Here is a 25,522-nt window from a genome sequence, read left to right as displayed (position 1 = left end):
TTGTCGAGAGATCTATTTATGATTGAAGAATGTTTCAATATGATGATTCATGCTATCTATGTTAATTGATTGCAATTATGATAAATTTTGTAAATGTATGTTGATGCATTTTGATTGTATCAAATGCTTTATGGATATTGACACAAAAGTACAACTATTGTGAATTTTGAGCATGGTGCATTTAGTTTTAATGGTATATATTGAAAATATGATCTCAAAAAGATAAGAGAAGTCACACTATTATTTGTGAAGCCAATTTGATGGTGAAAACTTAACAACTAATGAGTCGATCAAGTAGTATCGGTGCTTTGCACTCATCCCCGTGGAATCCCTATGAAGGGTTGTGAGGGTGCAAACCCAATAGCAGATAATCTATCCCTGGGAAGGGTTATCAGGGTGAAAACACAAGATTAAGAAATCTAAAGGATGTGTGATCATGTCCCTGATCCACGACTATTGTAAAGAGGGATGAACTCGGTTGAAAGATGCCAGCAGTCCAACCATGTACATTTGTAGCAGTTGATTGCGATCATAGCCAGTCGCTGAAAGCGCTGACGAATGTTACTTTATTCTAGTGTTAGCCTCTCTACTTAAAAGGGTAAAATGTAAAATAAAATTGTGAATGAACCCGTAGAAGCATGTATACTCACACTGGACCGAAAGAGTGGTGCCTTGGGATGTTGTTGAATGAGGATAGTCACATAAATTTTGTGAATTGTTTGCTATCATGACATTTAATATAAAAACAATATAATTTGAAAGATAATAATATAGTTCATACATATAGGATATACATATAAATATACAATTATCTATTTTATTAATTTTATAAATTGATTACATATATATAAAAGAAATGTAAAATGCAAGCAGTTCTTTATGATTATTTAAATTAAAATATTTTAACTATATATATAATCCATAAAAGATTGTGATATGCAAGTAATTCTTTATGATTATTTAATTATAACTTGATTTGACTCAATTAAAGAAATTGCCATATGAATATGTATTGTGATTGTAGAAAAATGTTTGAAATAGGTGTCTTTTTTTATGTATTTTGAAATATCAATATGAGTACAATGATATATTTTATGTACTTAATTTTGTACACACTAGAGACCCGAGAGAGATCCACTAGTATATACGATGACATTAAGTTGTCCCACTTGTTTTTATTAAAAAATTTCAAGTTCACAGAGATAAACAAGCGGATGCTATAATACACGATGACTCAACTATGATTTTGTTGTATATGAAGTTAATTTGGACAACATCTGAGTTTTCATGATTTTGGCGTGTACATACTCTGATATTTGTTTAATTGAATGATATTGTCTCTCATCCATGACTGTTGTAAAGAGGAACATACTCAGTTGAAAGATGTTGGCAGTCCATCTATGTACATGTGTAGCAGTTGATTGCAATCATAGTCAGACACAAGAAGCCTTGACGACAAATGCTTTACTCTGATGTTGATCTCTCCATTTTAGGGGAACAATGTGAAATGAAATTGTGAATGAACACCTCATGAAAGTATGTATGCTCACAGTAGACCAAGCGAGTGGTGCGACGAGATGTTGAATGAGGATAGTCACTTAAATTTTGTGAATTGTTTGCTAGCATAACATTTAATACAAAAGCAATATAACTTGAAAGATAATAATATAGTTCATGCATATAGGATAGACATGTAAATATATAATTATCTATTTTATTAATTTTATAAATTGATTATATATATAAAAGATATGAGTTACAAACTGTTCTTTATGATTATTTAGATTAAATTATTTTGATTATATGTATAATTCATGAAGGATTGTGAGATGCAAGCAATTCTTTATGATGATTTAATTATAACTTGATTTGACTCAATTAAAGAAATTGCCATGTGAATATGTATTGTGACTGTAATAACATGCTTAAAATAGATATAATGCCCAAAATCCTGAACTTGTAAATTTTTTGAAAAATATGAAACTTTGGAATTAATCATTTTCCAGAGTTTAAAATGGTAGTTCAACGAAAAACAGTGTTTGAAAGAACAAATCAACAAACCTTGGGCACATTACAGGTGAACTTTCCTTTCCATAATGGATTTGTATCTCCATACATTTATTAAAACCACATAGATTCAAAAAAAGGTTTTTAATAAATAAAATTTACATAAAAAGAGATATTATAAAAGAAACCCTTATATAAAATTACAAAAACAACAAAGAAAGTGGGTTCTTGATATCATCATGTCAACGTGTTATTGTTTAACGCATCATCCTAATCATCACTTATATCCAATAAAATGGGTCAGACTTATGAAAGCCTGGTAGGTGCATATATATCAAATGTTAGAACAAGACTAACATAAGAGTTATTTTACAATGTGCAGTTTCAGAATAAGTAAAATTGAGCATGGTAGTCTTTTTTCAAAAATTACTGACCTGTGGGTACGCACAGGATAAAACATAGAAACAACTGAGACTATCCGGGGGTTTATTATTCTATGTATTTTGATACCCCGAATAGCTAACTGAGTCCGCTCCCAAGAGAATGACCTAATGATCGAGAGAGAAGTCATAGAGGCCACTTGTTACTGGTGAGATGCATTTGAACTTCTCCAAAAGTCATTAGGATCACCTAGGATAATATTTGGTAGCGCATTTCCCTAACTCTGATGACCGAAGACACCGAATCATTGCTACTAGATGAGCATAGTTGTTAATAACTTGTTCATCAGAGTTTTTGTACCATCCTATCATCTTCCTTGACATAACAAAAAAATAAATGAGTACATCTGGTCTTATTTTATCTGACTACTCATTTAATATGCTCTGGTCTTTTAAACTAAATCGAACATCTTGCTTTTGAAGGCGATCATCCTTATTTATGTGATTTTTTTTTAATTTGCTACATTGTCGCACTACGAAGTTTTCATAAACCTCCAGTTCAATCATCGTCGTACTAACATGTCATGCATGTCTAATAGTACTACTACAATGAAAAAGATATTGGTTTCTCAGAAAGAAACTCAAACACAATATTGGAAATTACGATATCTCATCTCTTAGACAGAAAAAATATCTAAGTCATTCTGGATATAGAAAAGGACCTGATGTACGTACTATTGAAGGCTACGTAGTCGAAGCATCTTTGTTATGTTGGTTCAAAGAGAAAGCTCAGTTGTGAATTCCTGAGTCATGCCAATCTCAATCAATTTTAAAGCTCGAACAAGTTGGAAAGGTGTTTAGAGGAACCATACAATGCTAGGAAGCTTGGCCTGTAAGCACGAATGTGGCAACATTGATACTAGTATGCAAGGGGGTCTTGATTTATACTTGGGATAAGCTACGTATGAAATTGATAGATGTTGCAAATATGCAAATGCAAAGCACTTATTTTGCTTTTCGAGACATCAGAGAATGCGAGTTTGAAATCTTGCATGTTAAATCTATCAAAAAATTGAGTTTCGACGATGATGCACAAATCTGCATTTTTAAATACATATTATCATAATTTAAAGCAGGCAGGGGTACGCAAAAACTACATACTTTATAATATTATATATGTATATAAAATACATACATATATATATATATATATATATATATATATATATATATATATATATATATATATATATATATATATATATATATATATATATTAAAGCATAAGTTTGTCCACATTACAACGCGATAACAAGGAAATTGGCATAAAGCAAAACCCGATATGTGATACCACACATCAAGCTAAATAAATTTCTTAAGCGAGGCTCGATATACGAAACCATATATCAGGCTAAGTAAATTGCGTAAAACAGAAGCTTGTGCACGTTACAACGCAACAGCAAAGTAAATGACATAAAGCAAGGCCCGATATCCGATACCAAACATCGAGTTTAATAAATTGCAGAAAGTTATAGCCTATGTACATTACAATGCAACAACAAAGTAAATGACGTAATTTAAAATAGTCAAGAATACACAAAACTGTGTCATGAGTTAAAAATACACACACATATATATATATATAATGTAAATATAATACGTATATATTAGAAGTGTTTCGATATTATTCTTGCATGCAACTTTTTCCTACTTCAGAGATGGTTTAAATCTCCGACGTTTCTGAGTGTAGATTACAATATTATCTATGCCTCAGTAACCATGTTAGAAATATAGAGTTTCATCCATTGTGCCAATGTGGTACACTGTAAATGGTTTTTATTATACTGTGTTAAGGTCTTAGATTTTGACAAAAATGATGACGATCGCGTTGCAGCGGTGGAACCCGAACCCGTTGCGCCTATCAAGGTAGGTCGAGGGAGGGCTGGCAGGGTCCCGCTAAGCTGGCTCAGTGAAACTGAGTCAAACTCGACGCGTTCGAGGTGGTACATAAACCACAAGGCGACTGTGACAATGGCAGCGGGGCCCACCATGCTTTCGCTGCACTAATGGCCACAACCGTGGGGCCCACCTGACATGGTGGCAACGGTGGTTCGCAAGCTACCTGACTATCACAAAACTGAAAGAGGCAGGCATCAGTGGAGCATGCCTTACAACCAATAGAGGAGGAAGTAGTGTAGGTAGCGCCCTTTTTCGCCTGACAGAATAGGGACAAAGAGGGATTGAGTAGGAGAGATTGAAGGTTGACCTCACTTGATGAGGGTCAATCCTTCACAAGTGAGCAGGGAAGTTAAGGGAAAGTGCGACTCTTCCTTGCTTTGCCGAAAAAAAATTAGGCAAAGGGTCGGTGACCCTCTGATAGCCAGAAATCAGGAGAGTGAAGGGACAACTGGGTGGCCTGTCTGGGTCATAAGGTGGTTGGGCTTGATTTTGATCGAGTTCAGATCGATCGGGCTTACCAAGTGTGGCTGGGGCCAGCCCCACAGTCGAGCCAGACTCGGTTCTGCGTAAGAGAGGAAGAAGGGCAGGAGGCTTGCACCCTTTTGTCGACAAGAGAGGGGTGAGGGAGAGAGATAAGATGCAGGGGGTAGGAGGGTGACGCCCTCCTATCGAACACATAAGGGGCAAAAAGAAAGGCAGGAGGGTGGCACCGTCCTGTCGAAAAAAACAAGATCAAGAGGAAGGGAGGGAGGGGGTTGAAAGACAGGAGGGTGACACCCTCTTGTTGACCATAAAGAGAGAGTGAGAGAGAGATTTACCAGAGTGAGGCGGCTCCAGGCGAGGGGGTGGTGTGACAGGGTCTAGACACTAGGGGTCTCTCACCCTTTTCGGTGCCCCCTTCTAGGGGTGGTGCGACAGGGGTGAGAGTTCAGAGAGAGTGAGGGGGTGCGTAGAAAGAGGGAGATAGGGTGAGAGAGAGAGGAAGAGAGGGTCACGTTGCATTAAAAAGAAACTCCCTCTCCGTGGGGGGTCTAAATAGAGTAACGGGGGGGGGGGGGGATGTCGATTGGTTAGTCGACATCCAACCCGTATCCAAATTGATCCAATCCATTTTTTTTAAGAACCCTTAACAAATTCACATATTTTATAATATATGTCTTTTTTTATGCGTTTTGAAATATCACGAGTACTGTGATATATTTTATGTACATAATTTTGTACATGCTAGAGACTCGAGAGAGGTCTACTATTGCATACAATGACATTAAGTTGACTTGATTTTATTAAAAAAGTTCAGGTTCACATAGATGAACAAGTGGATGCTATAGTACACAATCACTAAACTGTGATTTTATTGTATATTAAGGTAATTTTAACTGTATCTAAGTCATGATTTTGGCTTGTATATTTGTTCAATTGAATTAAATATGTTTGAAATAATTATTGTGTTATTTCCTTTGCCTATGACGAGTTTAAATATTCAGAGCTAGTTTATGTCTTCCGTTGTATTTCAAAAAGTACATTTTTTTAGTGAAACTTTCAATCTCTGAATTATTGGGGCGTTACATTACATGTGCAAACATTTCGATGCATAGACATTGATAGATACAAGGATATCAGTGGGGCATGTGAAGAACTAGATATCTATGAAAATAACTAGCACATGCAAAGTATTAAGAAAGGCGTTGGATTCCAACTATCATGGGAGCAAAGTGAATGAAAAAAATAAGTATAATCAACAAAAGCCAATGCATCTACCTGATGTTGCATACATGGACATTTGACTCTTTATAAGTAGAATAGATATGATGACACATAGTGTGGCATACAGGTTTTAAGACTACAAAATCTCATAAGTTGTCATATTTTAAAATTGGTAAGAAAAGTTGAAATGCATATGATTAAAATTGATGCATTTAACAAATTTGGTATGAATTGAGGAATGACATACACAATAGATATGACACATGCAGAGAACTATGAGGCTAAAAATGCAACAACATGAGCAGAGAATACATGCGGGCACATAGCACACATGTAGATAACTACGGGGCTATAAATGTAATAACAACATGAGTAGAGCTACTAACATGTATGAGAGGAAGTTGTGAAATAATGGCAGGCTCAGGTTCTTTAGATGGTTGAACATACGATGACATGCACATGCATTGCATTGGTGCATATCCAAACAATGCACAACTGCGTATTCAAACGTGGAGGAGGATGTGGTAAAGGGCATGACTTATAGGAAGCAAAAAAAAAAAAACAGACTTTATTGAACAAAAGATTTAAAAGGCATGACATTAAATTAATGTTAGTGGAAGTAAACCACATAAAAGGTTGAGAAGATGCAACTTGATGATAGCATCTTAACATTACATGGGAAGCACAGTCACCTCGATAGACGGATATGATCAATATTGATGCCAACAACAATGGCAAACAACCAATGAAATGCTTTTGGCCGATGTAATTTAACACGTGAACATGACAATGACATCCTCACAATGGTGTTTCTTTAATTGATATTAGTAACAATCAAGCAAAAACCAATATGTGTGCAAAACAAGAAATTCAAGACTATGTTAAATATCAACCAAACACATAGGCCACATTAAACCATGAAAGTATATTTCATAAAGAAGTTTAGAACAAGAAAACTGTATTCAAAATCAAACAATATTGCACACAATGTTGTTTTCCATTTTAAGAGTATGAACAAAGAGAAGAGCATAAATCACATCTTAAATTTCATCTACCTTTGGCATATACATTCATAATCCAGTTATTTTCTCTAATACGCAAGTATGAGACTTGCGATGTTACCAACAAAGTAATTTTCAATCAATTAGAAACTTTATTGATAACCTATCAAAAGGAAGTTCATCTAAGAACATAGAACTAGTAAGCTTGATCAGGATAACATTTGCCAAACTCAATCAATAAACATGCATGCATGCACACGCACAAACACATGGATGCAAGCACACATATGCTCACACCATACACATGCAATTACATGATTAAAACATCCATAATACATTGAAATTGTAACATCCAACAATTTTATCAAATATTTTAATAAAATATAGAGGATTTTACCTAGTCGGATACTTGTCTACATTGATGAATTTTAATTATTTAATGAGTTATTCTTATTTACAATAAATTACTACTAATTAGCAAATTTAATTAAGATTTACGAGGTTTTGTAGAAGGTATTTGAATTTGGACCTCATTAAAGATCCAAGCTGATCAACCCGTTCTTAATTATGTGATTTAGGATCACAATAAACCCGTGAAAGTTGCAAAATCACAACATTGAAAACATGCATTAACATATTATCATTTTACAATAAATATTATCACATAATTATGAGTTTCAAACTTGTTTGCATAAATTAAATGTTCATGTAATGCAAAACATAAAGTACCGGACCCTAACTGAAAAACAAAACATCTGAAAGATATCACCTTATTTTGATCATAATTTTCTATCTCGTGTTAAGTTAACATGATTTTAGTGGTGTTTAAAAACTTTCTTTAGTTTAATTTTATCTTTGGGACAAAAACCGTGCAAATGTTATTTTGACGGTCAAAATTAAAGGTAAATTAAGTTTTGTCGTGAACCTAGAAATAAACTAATTTTGAAAAAGGTTTTATCTATAAAACTATTTGGCCAAATTTGGGGTGTTTATAAATGCATTTGTACTTTCTTCAAAATGTACTACCCAAAACCATACATGTCAAAGATTTTTTGGTGATGCTTTATAACTTACAACATTATCTGCAACGAAATATACAATAGTATGAAGCTTAGCAACATTATGTAATTTATGATTTTAGAGGAATATAGATAGATCCAACAAAAATTAAGACCAACATCGATTTGCATCCCTCACAAGCACTTAACCAATTGCAAGGGTTGCAATGGAGACTTAAGCCATTTAAAAATATATTTCCAACTTGACCACATGATGAAAAGCTTTCAACCAGTTTTTTTCGTAATATAGGATGGTATTTTTTTTTCAATAAAAATGAATGCTGACATTGTCCGGAAAGCATGTTAGTTATAGTCAGGAAAATTTTTGCCACCCTTTCCCCACTTATTTTAGTGGAGAAGGATTTCATATGTAAAAATTGTGAATGAAATTATAAAGATGAGATTTTTTTCATACAAAAAGTTCAATCTCACGTGTAATGGCATGAAAATGTTTAGAACTTGACATCAAAATTTCCCATTTTTTCCCTAGTTCCAAATGTAACCATACAATTTGCCTTATGTTCGACTATCTACCCAAACATGCATGGATCTGGTTATAGAAAAAACTCTCCATGCCTTAGATGCATAAAGTTCGGATAAGATCCGTAAAATAGTTTAGGCATGTGCCTAGTAAACGAATTAAGTAAACTGAACTCAAGGTGCCCAAGTTTGGTTTGTTCTTGTGGCTAGCTGAGTCGAGCTTGAGCAGACTCATTTATGACAACAAAACGCATTACTTTAAACCTATAAACAATAAAATTTGAAGTCTAAACCTATTATGCTAACTGACTAAACTTATACAAAATAGGGATGCAAACAGGTCAGATCAGGAACGACTAAATACATGGGGGAGTCGGTTTAGGTCGGATATGGAACAACAAAAATTTGCAAAACCTCTATATTGGATCCGACACATTTGCATCCCTAATATTGTCTTAAAGCCGGAGGCAGTAGGATTTGAACTCTAAACCGATGGCTTGCAAGACAAACACTTTGGGCAAGTTTGCTTTGGTCATAGGTAGGGATGAACAGTTGCAGTAGAGAAAGTAAAAGCTTTGGTTATTGGTCCAGACCAATTTTCAGAGAACCAGGATCAAGTGCCATCACATGGCACACTCGCTGAACCTGATGCCCTCTATCTTTGGCTGACATTCTGACAGTTGTGGAGCTCAAAAGCAGATGGAGGGCAGCAAGGTGCAGAGGCACACTCAAAGTGTGCCTATGTGATGGTACCTGACCTGACTCACCCTTACAAGATTCAAGGCAAAAATAACCAAGAGAAGCACAGTTGTACTTTTTTCATTGGAAAAGAGTTGTGATTGTGATTTAGTATCACAAGATCTTGATAAAAGGGGGTCAATCGCCCACCACACTAATTGTTTGCAAAGGTTCTGGCTTTGTAGCCAGAAATGTGGTGGTTGGATCCCCCCTCCCTTGTCCACCGTCATTTTCCAACTCTATTTTCAAATGTCCTACAGCAAGGGAAATTTGTTTTGATGGAAAAAGAGTTCTCGTATGAAAACTTGTCATAGGCACATTTTTACCTTTCCCGCATCCCAACCCGAAGCTCTCTAGATGTCGTTTCCGGACCCTGGACCAAAATGTATCTAACCCGATTCGAAACGCACTCGGGTAGCTTGAACTGGACTCCAAGAGTTGGCGCGTTTTCTTTCACCGCCGTATCGAAACAGAGCAGCAGAGGAAGAAGAAAAACCAGAGAGGAGGAAGACGACGTTGAAACCCTAAGAAGATAAAGTTAGGAAGCGAGGAGGGAGAGGGAAGAATAAGAAGAATAAGAAGAAGAAGCGAGGCTTCGGGGAGAGAGTGGAAGCGGAGAAGAACACCACGAAGCGGGGAGGAGGTAGGTGAAGAGGAAAAAAAACAATGAAATTATTCTAATTAGGAAGTCTTCCGGAGGAACGAAGAATGAGAATAGGATAAGTCCTCTGGTGATCCCGATCGCGATCAAACCCTAAGAACGAGAAGGGAGAGAAGGAGACGAAGAAGAGGAGATGTCGGATGAGACGGCGAGATTCAGCGTGCTCTGCAGCATGTTCCAGGCGATGGTCAGGAGCAAGTCACCATCGATGAAGCGGAAGCATTTCCGGACGTTCCTCGACCACGTCTGCCAGTCGCGGGAGTACTTCAGCGCGGTCCGGCTGGTCCTCCCCTCGCTCGACAGGGAGAGGGGGACGTACGGACTTAAGGAGTCGACGCTCGCGACGTGCCTGATCGACGCGCTCGGGATGTCGCGCGAGTCGGAGGACGCGGTCCGGTTGATCAACTGGCGGAGAGGAGGCGCGAGGGTGGGCGTCAATGTGGGGAATTTCGCGCTCGTGGCTTTCGAGGTAATTTGGTCAATTGTGACTGAATGATTGGAATGTTTCATATTGTTGGTTCTCCTTTCCTTCCTGGAGACTTTATGATGCCGGAACGATGGTTAACCCAAGGGGCTCGACGAATTCAGAACTGGAATCGATTATATTTGTTTTTATTGGCAAGTGAGTTATCTTTCAGTGATTAGAACCAACGGTAGCTTCTGGTGTATGTGCATTGTGACTATTGTCTGTCTAACTTCTGGTTTGTTTAGAACGTAATTTTGTTGTTTTACGTTTTGTAATTTCTCGCTCTTGCTGTGAATTCCGTGCTTGCTTTTAACGAAGGCCCTCTTTCATTTATCTCTGTTGCCCTCTATGCTGCTTTCTTCAGCTCTAGGCTCTTGAAAATGTATCTTGCCCTATAACACAAAGACATGAATGCAAGGACCATGAAAGCAAGTTTGAAATGTTCTTTGCAAAATAGGACAGGAGGACATGATATTTTTTTTTAATTTTTAATCAACAAAAAATATCTTTTTAAAAATTAATATTTAAAAATGTATTTATTGTTGAAATAATATTAGAAAGCGTTGAAAAACTATTAAAACCTATTAAAAATATCCATGTGTGATAGTGTTTGTGCATCCGCTCGTGTCACCTGGAGCACATGGCCAAAATGGCATGTCCTGATGTCCCTGTGACGCAGATCTTGCCTTTGCTCATGAAGTGAAGGTTTTGCTCTTAGAATAGATGGATTTTCTTCTTATTCTGTAGACTACTGGAAATTGCAAACCCTTTTATTTTTCCTTTCATTTTGGCTACCCATGGTCCAATTTGGTGGATTAATAATAATAATAATAATAATAATAATAATAATAATAATAATTTATACTTTCCAAAAGTTCGACGATTCTAATTGGTGGTACCTATTTGTTTGGCTGATAGCTTGTTTCACTTGGTTTATATGTGGTAAGTTTTCCTGGCTAAAGGGTTTTAGTTGATGATCATTCATGACTTGATAATTTTATTCTTGCAGCAATCGTTGCTTATTTTTTGGGTCATATGGTCTGCATGTAAACCTCAGAAATTGTATGACGATAAGTTTTTAGTGCAGGATTTAGTTGTTATTTTTAATTCAGAGATCTTTGTTTTTATGGTTGACAATACTTTCTTACATAAAGCAATTTCTTTATAGAAATGGAACTGTTTCATTGTTTGGTGTTGTAATTATTTTTGTAAAATATATATTATATATATGTATGTATGTTTTCATCCTTTTAAGATGCCATTATTCTCTGTTATTGTCCATATCTTCAAATATGATACAACTTAGAAACTTTTCTGTTTTCCCTGCTGTTGATTTACTTTATCTTTGGAACCAGATCCTACAAGCTAGGCAAGGTGTAGCTTCTGCTGGACTTACCATTAAGGAGTTAAATGACTTGCTTGATCACTTGGCTTCTACCGAGAAACGGTGATTCTACTTGGCTCTGCAAATTACTAGTTGTTCATCATTTTCTTGCTTCAACGGCACAGATTAATGTATAAGAAAACCTTATTTATCAAAATGGTTTTACTGTCATAAGATCAGTGTCCTTACTGTAGTTTTTCATTCTTTTTTTTGGGTTTTATACCATTCATTTTGGATGTTCGACAGGTATGCGCATGTGTGTATATGCATGCACATATGTGACTGCACATACACATACTTACATGCATATATGTATATATAGACACACATGTACATATGCATATACATATATACATGCATGCACCTGTAAGTTAAATTAGCAAGGAAGCATTATAATTCTCTTCTATTCTGTTGCATATTATTTTTTCTAAAGGGTATACTTTTTTGGAACCGGAACCCAAGATTACCATAGTAAAAGAAGGCGAAATCAAGATTCTTGAGGGAGAAGAAAGAACCAAAGCTCTTGAAGAATACTCCAAGAAACACGATGAATGGGAAATGAAGAATTTCAAGATTCTCTCATGGTTTTTCTCATCCGTAGAAACCAAGATTAATGCCAACATTATTAAATTAAAAAAGGCATCGGAAGCTTGGCATTATCTTGAAAAAATGTACGCCTCAAGGGATCTCTCTCATAAGTATTACCTTCAAAAGAAGGCTATCTCTCTCTCCCAAGGTGAAATGACGATTAGGGAATACTTTGCCGATCTTTCCTCTATTTGGGATGAGCTTGCAATGCTTGAACCAAAATGGAGTGGAGAGGCAATTGAGCTCCGTCATAAACAACTTGAAGAAGATCGGTTCTTCAATTTCTTAAATGGGCTAAGGCCCGAATTTGAGCAAATAAGGTCATCTCTTCTCTCCTCTTTCACTCCCCCTTCTCTTGAAGATGTTCTCACCAAGTTAAGTGGTGAAGAGACTCGTATGAATTTATGTAAACAAGGACCAAATGTCCTTGCGGTCCCTTGTAATATTGAAGAACATAGTGAGGTCAATGCCGTATCAAGACCCGGAAACAATGTAAAAACCTATCGTCCCCCTCATTTTAAATTCCAAAATCAAGGTGAAAATGGTGGTCAAAGAGGAAGAAGGGACTATAGCAAAACTATTTGTCATTTTTGTAAAGAACCGGGACACATCAAACCCGTATGTCCTAAATGGAAGAGACTTCTAGCTATGGCGACCACTGGTGTACCACAGAAGGATGAGGCATCTTCAAGTGGGACCCTTTCTATAAATCAAATAGTGGAAGCCCTTCAACCTCTCCTCAAGGGATCTACCTCCGGTGCGGCCGTATCCACTTCTTCTCCTCCAGGTAAAATCTCTTGGCTTTTGGACTCTGGTGCATCTTTTCATATGTCCCCAAACTTTTTGTCACTTTCCGATTATTTGAAAAACCGTTCCCCATCTTATGTCTCCACTGCTGATGGAACCTCTCTTGAAATTAAAGGAATTGGTAATTTTGAAACTCAAGAGTTTTCTATTCCAAAAATCAGATTTATACCTAAACTTAACTTAAACCTCCTCTCTGTTTCTCAACTCACGGACCATGGCTGTGATATTAAATTCTCTTGTGACAAATGCTTAATACAGGATCGTCAGTCCGGGAAATTGATTGGGGAAGGCTTTAGAAGAGGAGATCTATACTATATGGAATCTCTTCAAGTTCCAAAAGTTTTGTGTAATGTTGCCCGACATAAGGATATAAATGTATGGCACAAAAGACTTGGTCATCCTAATATCACCAAGTTATCATATTTACATTTTGCAAAAGACCTATGTAAAAGCTCTTTTTCTTGTAATGACTGCATTCTCGGAAAAATGCGCAGCTTACCTTTTGAGCAAAGAACTATGTTCTCTTCCAAAACTTTCGAAATTGTTCACTCAGATGTTTGGGGACCCGCACCTGTTGTTTCAAAAGGAGTTTTTTCTTATTATGTAATATTTGTGGATGACTTTTCCTGTTACTTGTGGATATATTTTCTTAAGTTTAAACATGAAGTGTTTTCATGTTTTAAAAATTTTCACTCAATGATTAAGAATCAATTCAATAGCAACATAAAGATTTTTAGAAGTGACTCTGGGGGAGAATATCTCTCCAATCAATTTAAGGTATATCTTGAGGATCACAGTATTATTCACCAAAGGTCTTGTCCTAAAACACCTCAACAGAATGGGTTGGCTAAAAGAAAACATAGGCACATTATTGAGACCACTAGGACTCTTCTTATATCTCAAAATATTCCTAAAAACTTTTGGGCCGAAGCAGCCCTTGCTTCTGTTTATTTAATAAATCGTCTACCATCTAGGTTATTAGGTAAAATATCTCCTTTTGAGATATTACATAAGCTTGAACCTGATTATAATAGGTTAAGGGTCTTCAGATGTAAGTGTTTCATACTTACGGATAAGAATGACAAGCTTTCACCCAAGGCTATCCCTTGTGCTTTTCTTGGGTATTCCGAAACTCAAAAAGGGTTTCGTTGTTACGATCTTCGAGAGGATAAGCTATATGTCTCTAGAAATGTAACCTTTTTAGAAATGAGAGTGGTTTTGAAAAAAATGTTTCTCAACAAGAAAATTTTGATTACTCCTTATTTGACTTGTTATCTTGTAATGATGACATATCCAGTGATGATGATGTATCATTAAACCATGATGAGGAAAATGATGAAGATTTTGGTGAACATAATGATCCAGAAAGTAGAGTTCCAAGTGAGCCTATTACCTACTCTCGTAGAAACCAAGACACCTTTAGAAGTGCTATTGATCAATATAGTGAGCTTTCCACTCCTCTTGACCATAGAAGATCTGAAAGAAATAGAAGACCTCCAACTCGCTTTGTATCGTTTGATTCTTTTTCACCCCGATATAGGGCTTGTCTTAGTGCTATTCACTCTTATTTCGAACCAAGAAATTTTGCAGAAGCTAAAAAATGTATAGAATGGCAAGAAGCCATGCAAAGTGAACTTAATGCTCTTAAAAAGGCAGGAACTTGGGATTTTCAAACTCTACCTATAGGAAAGAAAACTATAGGCTGTCGATGGGTCTTTAAAGTTAAAACTAAGAGTGATGGTTCTTTAGAAAGGTATAAAGCTCGCTTAGTTGCTAAAGGGTATGGGCAAGAGTATGGAATTGATTACGAAGAAACCTTTGCCCCTGTAGCTCGGATGGTTACCGTTAGGTGTCTTATTACTATTGCATCTATTAAAAATTGGAACATTTTTCAAATGGATGTTAAAAATGCCTTTTTTAAATGGTGATCTTAACGAAGAAGTATATATGGATGCCCCACCAGGCATGATAATTCCTAAGGATAAAGTTCTTCGTCTTCGAAAGACTCTCTATGGCTTAAAGCAGGCCCCCAAAGCCTGGTATGATAGATTTACCAGTGTAATGTTGGAAAATGGTTTTTCATCGTGTTATACTGACACTGCTTTGTTTACTAGAAAATCTAATGCAGGGATTGTAATTTTATTACTTTACGTTGATGACATGTTAATAACAGGTGATGATGTTCAAGGAGTCAAGGGTATTAAGTCCGTCTTGACTTCAAAATTTGAGATGTCAGGCTTAGGTTTTCTGACATATTTTCTTGGAATTGAGGTTGCCTATTCGCAACGTGGTTATTTTCTATCTCAATCTAAACTTGCCTGCGAGATTATTGACAGGTCAGGTATTTCTGATGACAAAGTATGCGAAACTCCTGAAGTTGTGGGAGCAAAAATGAAGATTGACGACGGTGTTCCTCTAACCGATCCTACTCCTTACAGGCAGTTGGTAGGGTCTTTAATGTATCTTAGCATTACTCGACCCGACTTGTCACATGCTATACACATCGCCAGTCAGTTTCAGCATGCTCCTACAACCATTCATATGAGTGTTGTGCTCCGCATCATCAGATATTTGAAGGGAACGGTAAATAAGGGAGTATTTCTATCCTCTTCCTCTGAATTGAAATTGCTTGCTTATACTGACTCAGATTGGGGAGGTGACCCTAGTAACCGTCACTCCACCACTGGTTTCTGTGTTTTCTTAGGTGAGTCCTTGATCTCATGGCGATGCAAAAAGCAACAAAAGGTCTCCCTGTCATCCACTGAAGCCGAATATAGAGCCATGGCATCTACCACCATGGAAATTGTATGGATTCGAAGTCTTTTGGAAGATATGAGAGTGTTTATCAGAGAACCAACAAAGTTGTGCTGTGACAATAAAAGTGCCATTTATATTGCCAAGAATCACACCTTTCACGAGCGAACAAAGCATATAGAGATGGACTGTCATTATGTCAGAGAAGAATACTTGAAGAAGGTCATTGATCTTCCATACGTAACGTCTGAGTATCAGCTTGCTGACTTCTTCACCAAAGCTCTATGTTCGCCCGGATTTCATTTCCTCCTTGGCAAACTTGCGGTTATCACACCGTAAGTTTGAGGGGGGGTGTTAAAATGTATCTCCTCCTAAAATCGTTGATGTAAATATAAATATATATACTTATATACTTAGAGATACATATACATATAATATTTATATGTATATGTATCTCTATATATATTTATATATTATTTTCTTTTTGTTCACCCGATAAGGGTATTATTGTAAATTTCCTTTTTGCGCATATTCCAATAGGAATATGTTGTATCTTTTCTTTTTATTTTTTATCCTTTTTTATTTTTATTTTTTATTTCTTTTCACCTTTTCACAAAAGGTGCATTGGGGATCCCCCAATAGAGTCGTTGGGGGGTCCCCAACGGTCACAAAAGTGACCGTTGGGGGCTCCCCAACGACTCCTTTGGGAGCCCCTTTGCACCCTCTTCTTCTTGTATAAATAGGGGTGATCCCCTCTAGTTTTTCCTAAGCTTGAGAGTCTCAAGCATTCGGTTCCTTCTATAAAATACATGCCATTGTGCATGTTTATTGTTTTTACGCTTTTGCGTATTTGTTCAAGTGTTGTGAGAGTGCCTTCGTGCACATCTTTTCCATATTTTTTGTGCTCGTATGCGTATTGTCTTTTCATAGACAATTTTACATATAGGACATAGTCTTTTTGATAATGAACAATAATATGTTGTGGTTTTGTGCATATTCTTTTCTGAAATTTCTTGTCCAAGGGGCACTTTTATTTGCTGTTCCATGATGCTTCTTTGGATTCTCTGGTTTTGGGGAGCTTCAATTTTGTATCACTTGAAGTATCTATTACAGATTTTGAATGGCCTTCTTTTGTGAGTGCTCGGATGCCCACCTTTTTCTCCCCTTTTAATTTTTCCAATTTCATGCTTGATTGCTTTTTCTCTATTAGTATGTGTTTTTCCGCTTTTCAGTTTAAATGTAAGCTTTGTTTTTTTGTCAAAGATGGAGCACACTGCAACTGATATTGAGATCTACAATTTTTTGTCAAGGGTATATGATGCTTTGCTCTTCATTTTGTTCTTTTTAATGTTTCCATTTCATTAACAGGGAGGAGAAGACTGCTGTTCTTGCTGAGCTTATTAAGAAAACAAATGCACAAGAAATGAAGTGGATTTTAATGATTATGCTTAAAGGTTCCCTGCCAACCCTGCTCATTTTTATTTCGTCTAGCTGTTTAAGCCAAGCAAATGGTTTTTTAAGTTTTCATCCTTAGCAGACCTGAAGTTGGGAGTCAGTGAAAAGAGCATTTTTCATGAGTTTCATCCAGATGCTGAAGACCTGTTCAATGTCACATGCGATCTGAAGTTAGTATGTGAAAAACTGAAAGATCGGACTCAGAGGAACAAAAGACAGGTGCCTAAGTGATTTTATCTTAGGGGGACATAGTAGAGATTATTTTGAGATGTAGCACATGCCTTGCCACTGAGAAATTTCTCGACAGATTGGGTGCTTTTGTCTTTTTAAATTGCTTGTACACATATTTTCATTATTTCATTTTTGGGGCATCAGTAGTTTAGTACCCACTAAAATTTTGAAGGTCAGTGTTAGTGTCTACATGTGCCTTATTGGGTGAATTGAAATGGGAATTGGTTTTCGTGGTTCTTTCTATATCACAAGAGTGGTTAAAGCATTCTGAGTATATTTTTAACCAAAATAAAGTTTTTAGTTCATTTGTGTTGTTATGCGAAATAGCGTGGTGGACCATTTGGAAGGAAAGGACCATTTGTTTAGAGACTACCGCTGAGAAGCTGCCTATACCTACAAATTAATTATTTTGGATGTACTATTGTGTACTTTTTGTAAAGGGTGATATGTCTTGGATCAGATCTGCTTGTGGTTTGGGTTCTTTCTATTTGACTGATGATGGATGACATTTTTTTGTCATGCTATTGTATTCCTGCTGTATTGCTGTCTTTAATGCAGTATTGTTCTTTTCCTAAAAAAAACAAGAAAAAGAAAAGAAGAAGAAACAAACTGCTTTATGTTATGTCGTGAGTGCTTTTCACTACTTAATTTTGAGGTGGAGAACATGTGTATTTGGTGTGGCTGTGATGCTTGATCAAGTTAATGCATTTGTAATTGCAGTAATAATAGAATGAACCAAACTTTATCATCATTCAGACTCTAGAGGAAATCAATGTCACCAAGCATGAGGCTTTCATTTATGTGTTGACATAGTTTTAAATTCTACACCATCCCATGGTTTTAAATATTATTTATCAGCTTTTGCTTGTGATTCAGTATTATTTGCCTCTTGAGATGGCCAATCTTGCATGCGAGAAACTTAATTACTGATTGGTTAGTTGTAAGGACGACTTGCTACTAATTAGATGTTACATCAAGTAACTAGTTTTCATGATCTATGTAGGATATCGAGGTTGGCAAGGCTGTACGACCTCAACTTGCACTAAGGGTTAGTGATTGCAATACAGCATGGAAAAAGGTTGTTACCTGCATTAGAATCTTTCATGGTAGTTTATTCATTGAATAATTATATGGTTTTTTTCTTTTGATAGTTTCATGACGTTATTCATGGTTAATTCAGCATATGTAAAGGGTGCATTACTGATGTACGTGTGCTTTAGTTTCAATTTGACTGTTTATATTAAATTCCTGCACTTCCTTTTTATTCTCTTATCTTATGGTAGAGAGTTTTATGATTTTGTCTTCCTTCACATGTTTCAAAGCGTGATTTCCATATAGAAACATTTGATTTGTTCGTTTCTTAAGCAGTTTTCTGTCACCTAAATGTAGGGTTAAAGAGTTTGTTCTGTAGGAAACGTGAAACACATGCCTAATGGCTTCTTTGGTTCATGAATCATTCATTTGCTGCATAGCATGCCACGTCATTGTCTGTTTTGTATGTGACAATGAGTTTGACATGCACACAAAGTGGACCAATATGGATATTTTGGGTGCTCTAAGGATTTCCTACCTTCTCATAGACCCAAAAATGTCCACACATTTCTATCCTACATGTTGGGAAACATCGACATTTCCAAAGTCGTTTTTTTTACATGATTTAGGTAGTTGACAGTCTATCCTTAGTATGCAAAAGCAAAAGTACAAAAAAGATGAAATAAAAAATTCAAAGGAATCCTACATACATCCCGTAATTAAATAAATATATACACACACACATTGTACACAAATGCATATACATGTACATTATGCACACACACACACACACACACATATATATATATATGTATTTATGTATTATATATCTATAAATATAAATAAATAAATAAATGAGTATATAAATAAATAAATAACAAACAAATAAACAATCAAATAAATAAATAAATAAATAAATCTTAACACTGCATGTGTGTGTATGTTTTTGGGTGTGCATGTGTATTTGTGCATTTGCTCACACTGGGTGTGGGTGCAGGTGCATGTGCATGTGCATTGTGCTATAGCCATAACTCCTATGCCAGTTCCATATGCATGCACGCATGGCTGACTTTTTGTTTATGTGCATGTGTGCGCCTGCACATGCATTTGTTTGACCTTATAGTTACATGATAAATCTTCTTTTTGTTTTGTGTAAATATGTTGATCTTTTTACTATTTCATAGTTATTTTGTTATCATTTGGCTGTCTTTTCATCTTATGTGCAATTTGATGTTTGCCCACACTTTGCTGCAGCTGCATGGGAAACAAGTGGTTGCGGAGTGCAAGTTTGATGGTGATCGAATTCAAATTCATAAGAATGGATCAGAGATGCACTTCTTCTCAAGGCATTACTTCTTAGAAGATGATCAATCACAATTTATCTCATATAAACCTGCATTCAACTTTTTTTAATCATTTGAAAAGAAAAGCTAGTTTATGAATTTTATCTTTTGCTATTTTCATAGATGAATTTTCTTGTTCTTATGAGAAAACAGATGCATGAAGTTGCTTGGTTTTGTATTATGACCTGCAGCTTTTGTTAGCTTAATTAGATGCATAATTACTAAAGATAGCACCTCACTGCCTGGTCAACCTAGTCATGGATAGGCAACTTTGTTGTGTAGAGGAGACCATGCTGAGGCTACAAGTTTGTAGGCTAGTCGGCCTAGATGAGTGTGTAAACTCAAAATGTGATGCCTCACCTAGCTCGCTAGTGCCCCACCATATGGAAACCATGAAAGTGATGTTTTTTTGATGAGGCATTTATATGTTGATGAAAATGTAATAGGTTACATCTTTCCCCATGTACAAATAACTTGGTACAAGGCCGACCCACCTATTGAGTATGCGGCTTGATGATGATGGTTAACTTGGTAAAATTTGTAATAATGGATGTAAAATGTTAAAAACTTAAACTACATATCATAAACTATGTCACGGAGGTATGGCTGCAGGTATGCAGGGTATGACATGAGAATTTCTTAAAGTATGTGTATAAGGGTATTGATATACATACATTCATACAAATATATATGTATATGCATGTATATATAAAGGGTTTATATTTGCTACAATCCTTTGTACCTATAATCTAGTTTGAATCTCATGATTCGAGTTGTTTTGACACAATCTAACCTCATAGATGTGTTCAACATGCTCGATTCAGTAGGAATCAACTCTTGGATCATGTTTTTTTGATGAAAAAACATGTTTTTATGAGTCGGAAAAAAAATCGATGCCTTCATAGCAGTTGATTTTTGGATCGCCGGAAAAACCTGTATACAGGTCGGATTCCGGCGATCCAAAAGCCGGTTCCCACTAAACAAAACAAGTAGACCACATCTATGGTGTTAGATGTGAGAAAAAACACCACACAAGGGGGTTCTGCCCCATTTGCTAAGTCGTTTGCACATACAAACAACTGTAGCAAATGTTAACCCATATAAAAAAACAATGTGACTAGGAGAGGATGCTAATGTGAATGAGCTTATGCAAGATTCAAGGCAAGAAAACTGAAGAACTTGAGTTGAGAGAAGTAGTTTAATGCAAGGACACTCCATCAACTTCTCTCACTTCATATCATGCGTAACAAAGCACCAATGCCTTTGCACATCTAACCTCTGGTGTACCGTGTATGGGTTATTTGTTTATGTGCCTATGGCCATATTTTGGGCATGAGATCTCTGTTTACTAATTATGATTTGTCAATTCCAAATAGGAACTTAAAACTGTTTTATGGATCGACGTCTCCAATTCTTGGGAAAGGAACTGCTCGCATTGTTTCCTACTTCACTCCATGCTCTATACTGCAAAGTTTCATGTTAATCTTTTGTCAGTGACTGCTACTACCAAGAAGCTTGATTTTTCAATAACCTTTTATTCCGCCTTATTGTACATTTCACTACTTAAAGGTGGAGCACATCTTTGGTTATGAAATGAAGACAAAGGCTGTTTACTCTAAGGACACATCAAGTATTGATGACTAGTAATCACTAGTTCATTTAATCTAAAGTCCATCCTGTTGTTTTCTATGCAATATGGATATGGGTACTGGTACGAGTGTAGGTACAAGTGTAAAGGGTATGACACAAAGATTTCAAAAAATGTAGATATGGGGACATGTCATTATTGAAATGAAATACAAGTGCCAAAAAACAATGTCACAAAGTGACTACAAGAAGGCACAAACATATAATCAAGATGTCACTAATGGACCAAATACAATGTGCCACGAAGGGCAAACACCAAACACACACACTGAGAAGATAGAACTTAAAAATATAAGTCACAGTATATTATGAAATGCTTGAAAAAGCATTGGAGAGAGACGGGGAAAGATCCCATATTTATACACACAAAAGGGACCCAAGGGGGCTCCCATAGAGTCGTTGGGAACCCCCAACAGTCAAATTTGTGATCGTTGGGGGTATCCCAATGGATCTAGTGGGGGCCCCTTTTATATATTTAAAATGAAAAATAAAAAATAAAAATAAGAAAAATAAAAGAAACTAAAAAGGACCCTATTGGTCATGCATATTTTACATGGAAAGGAAAAGACTAAATTTTCCCTAGTGGGCATTACAAAGGATAAAGAATATATATATATATATATATATATATATATATATATATATATATATATATATATATATATATATATATATTAACACCCCCTCAATGTGACGGTGAGTTCATCAAAAGTTTGCTTAGAAGAAAGGAGAACCTAGGGGATGATAAAGCTTTGGTAAAAAAAATCCGCAAGCTTGTACTCTAAAGTGACATATAAAAGTTCAATAGTGTCTCGTAAAAACTCATCTTGAACATAATGACAGTCCATCTCAACGTGCTTTGCCCATTCATGAAATGTATGCTTATTAGCAATGCAGATAACACTTTTGTTGTCACAATATAACTTCAAATGACTAGATATGATAACTCCTATATCTTTGAGCAAACTTTTTAACCAAACAAGTTCAGTTATAGTGGTTTTCACTATAACTTTTTAACCAAACTTTTTAACCAAACTATACTCGGCTTCTGTAGAAGATAGAAAAACCTTCTACTACTTAAATTTTCAAGAAATTAATGATTCTTCAAGAAAAACACAATAACCTATGGTAGAAATACGATGATTGGGGTTTTCACTCCAATAAAAGTCAATATAAGCAATTAAATTTGGAGATGAAGAAGATAAAAATAACCTTTTTGTCAGCTGCCATGTGAATAGTAGTAGGAGCATTCTTGAACTGACTTGTACAACATGAGCGATATTTGGCCTGATAATAGACAAATATGTTAGAGATCCAATTAATTGACAATAAGGAGTGAGATCTTCTAAAGGAGTTCCATCATTGGATCTCATCTTAGCATTGATTACTTATAGAGTTCCACTTTCTTTTCATTAGTTAAGCCAAACTTAGCAATGATATCTGAATCAAGCTTCATTTGGGATAAAACATATCCTCGAGGAGAATATGCAACTTCAATCCCTAAAAAATACCTTAGAAATCCAAGGTTAGACATCAAAACAACTTTTAAAAATATTTTTAATAAACTCAATGCCCTTTTTATCATTGCCATTGATGATCATGTCATTAACATATAACAATAAAATAGTTATGTAATCACCTACATTCTTAACAAAAAGAGCAATCATACGAAGGCTTTGGAGCTTGTTTAAGATCATAAAAAACTTTATTAAGTTTAAAATTTTTTTCTTTCCCAATCACAATACCCGACGGAGAATTTATGTAGACTTCTTCGCAAAGGTCCTCATTTTAAAAAATATTTTTGACGTCTAATTGGTAGATAAACCATTGTTTAATGGATGCTATGACTATTAAAGTTCTTACACTAGTCATTCTAGCAACTGGAGCAAAGGTTTTTTCGTAATCAATTCCATATTCTTGTGCATACCTTTTAACCACTAACCTAGCTTTGTATCTTTCTAATGACCCATCACTCTTAGTTTTGACTTTATAAACCCATCTACACCCAATAACCTTTTTTTCCTAAAGGGTGACTTATAATTGTCCAAGTGTTAGCTTTGTTGAGTGCTTCTAATTCAAGTTTCATAGCATCAATCCAATCTGGATGTTACTTGGCTTCTTTAAAATTGGAAGGCTCATGATAGGAGTGGATCATCATTAGACAAGTTCTATAATTTGGGGAAAAGAAATCATATGAAATAAATTTTTTAGGAGGTCTACTACTTCTAGAAGATCGCCTAGGTATGAATTCTTCTACCTTCTAAGGAAATGCTTTGTAAATACATGCCAAAAGCATTTTGATGTTCACTTCTCTCCCGTTAAGTATACACATGGATATCATTGGGATTCTCATTAGGAGAATTATCATTTTGATGAGAATTGTCATCACAAACATTATCACAAATAGTATCATTAGAATCTTTAGACTCATTTTTAGGTAATAAGTCAAAGAGAAATGAATAATCAACATCTTCCTTGGGTTTTTGAGATTTAAATATATTTTGTTCTTAAAAAAAAGTAACATTTCTTGAAATATAAAGTTTATTATTTTTAACATCATAACACCTATATTCCTTTTGATTTTCACCATACCCAATAAAAACACATTCAAGAGCTTTTGATGAAAGTTTATCTTGTCTTAGAAAAAGAACAAAGCATTTACAACAAAAAATTCTTAATTTTTTGAAATTCGGAGATATGTTGAACAAATTTTCAAAGAGGGAAACATTTTTTAAGGATGAGGATGACATCTTATTTATAAGATAAATTGCGAAAAGAGCGGCTTCGGCCCAAAAGTTCTTTGAAACATTTTTAGAAATAATAAAAGTTCTTGTTGTTTCAATAAGATGCCTTTGTTTTCTTTTGGTAAGGCCATTATGTTGGAGTGTTTTAGGATATGATCTATGATGAATAATACCGTTTTGTTTAAGGTATTTTTAAAATTCATTTGACATGTATTCTTCTTCGGAATTAGATCTAAAAATCGCTATATTGTTTTGAAATTGATTTTGAATAAGGATATGAAATTCTTTAAAAATAAAAAAAACATCAGATTTGTTCTTAATAAAGTAAACCTAAGTGTTTCTAGTTAAATCATCAATAAAGACAACATAATATGAATATCCTCCTTTGAACATAATGGGTGCCTGTCTCTGTACATCCGAATGCACTAATTCAAATGGTCTTTTAGAAATAAAGTTGCTATGTTGATAAGAAAGAAAATGCAAATTTTCAAGAATAATCATTGCATGTAATTTTTTTTTCATTACAATTTTTTTTTAAAAACAAAAAAAGATAAAACTTAGATACACTAGGATGACCAAGCCTTTTGTGCCAAGTGACAACATCTTTAGATTGAACATAATTACAAAATAATTTAGATGACAAAGACAAAAAATCCATATAATATAGGTCTCCTTTTCTATGGCCTTGCCCAATCCGCTTCCCGGATCAGAGATCCTGTACATAGCAATTGGTAGGTGAAAAAAAGATACTACATCCAAAATCGGTTATTTGAGAAACAAATAAAAGATTTAAATTAAGTTTTGACATAATTCTAATTTTTGGAACATAAAATTCTTTGTCTTTACTTAAAAACTTTTCAAGGTTTCTCATTCCTTTAACATCTAAAGATGTTTCATCGGCTGTTGGGAGTAAGTCAAACCTAGTTATTATATATATTAAAAATATATATAATATATATCATTATATATATTATATTACAATATATATATATATATGTATATATATACATATATTACATTAATCTTAACATATACTTCATATCTTGTAGTATCAGATAATCTGAAGCCTGCTGCATAATTATT

The 25,522-nt window shown here is 35.2% G+C and overlaps 1 protein-coding gene across 1 annotated transcript in view; it reads left to right on the top strand.

The window, feature by feature from the left end:
- Positions 1–9,939: 9,939 nt before the first annotated feature.
- ATLIG4 (DNA ligase IV) overlaps positions 9,940–25,522 on the top strand; it is a 116,284-nt gene continuing 100,701 nt past the window's right edge. The window contains exons 1-6 of the mRNA XM_089990550.1: positions 9,940–10,457; positions 11,810–11,901; positions 17,356–17,441; positions 17,525–17,661; positions 18,677–18,751; positions 19,960–20,051. Coding sequence (XP_089846676.1) covers positions 10,122–10,457; positions 11,810–11,901; positions 17,356–17,441; positions 17,525–17,661; positions 18,677–18,751; positions 19,960–20,051 — 818 coding nt within the window. The 5' untranslated portion in view covers positions 9,940–10,121. The remainder of the gene's footprint in view (positions 10,458–11,809; positions 11,902–17,355; positions 17,442–17,524; positions 17,662–18,676; positions 18,752–19,959; positions 20,052–25,522) is intronic.

This window comes from Nuphar pumila, chromosome 15, assembly GCF_984573655.1.
Source record: "Nuphar pumila chromosome 15, dmNupPumi1.hap1.1, whole genome shotgun sequence".
NCBI classification, from domain to species: Eukaryota; Viridiplantae; Streptophyta; class Magnoliopsida; order Nymphaeales; family Nymphaeaceae; genus Nuphar; species Nuphar pumila.
This window is presented reverse-complemented; position numbering and strand designations above follow the sequence as displayed.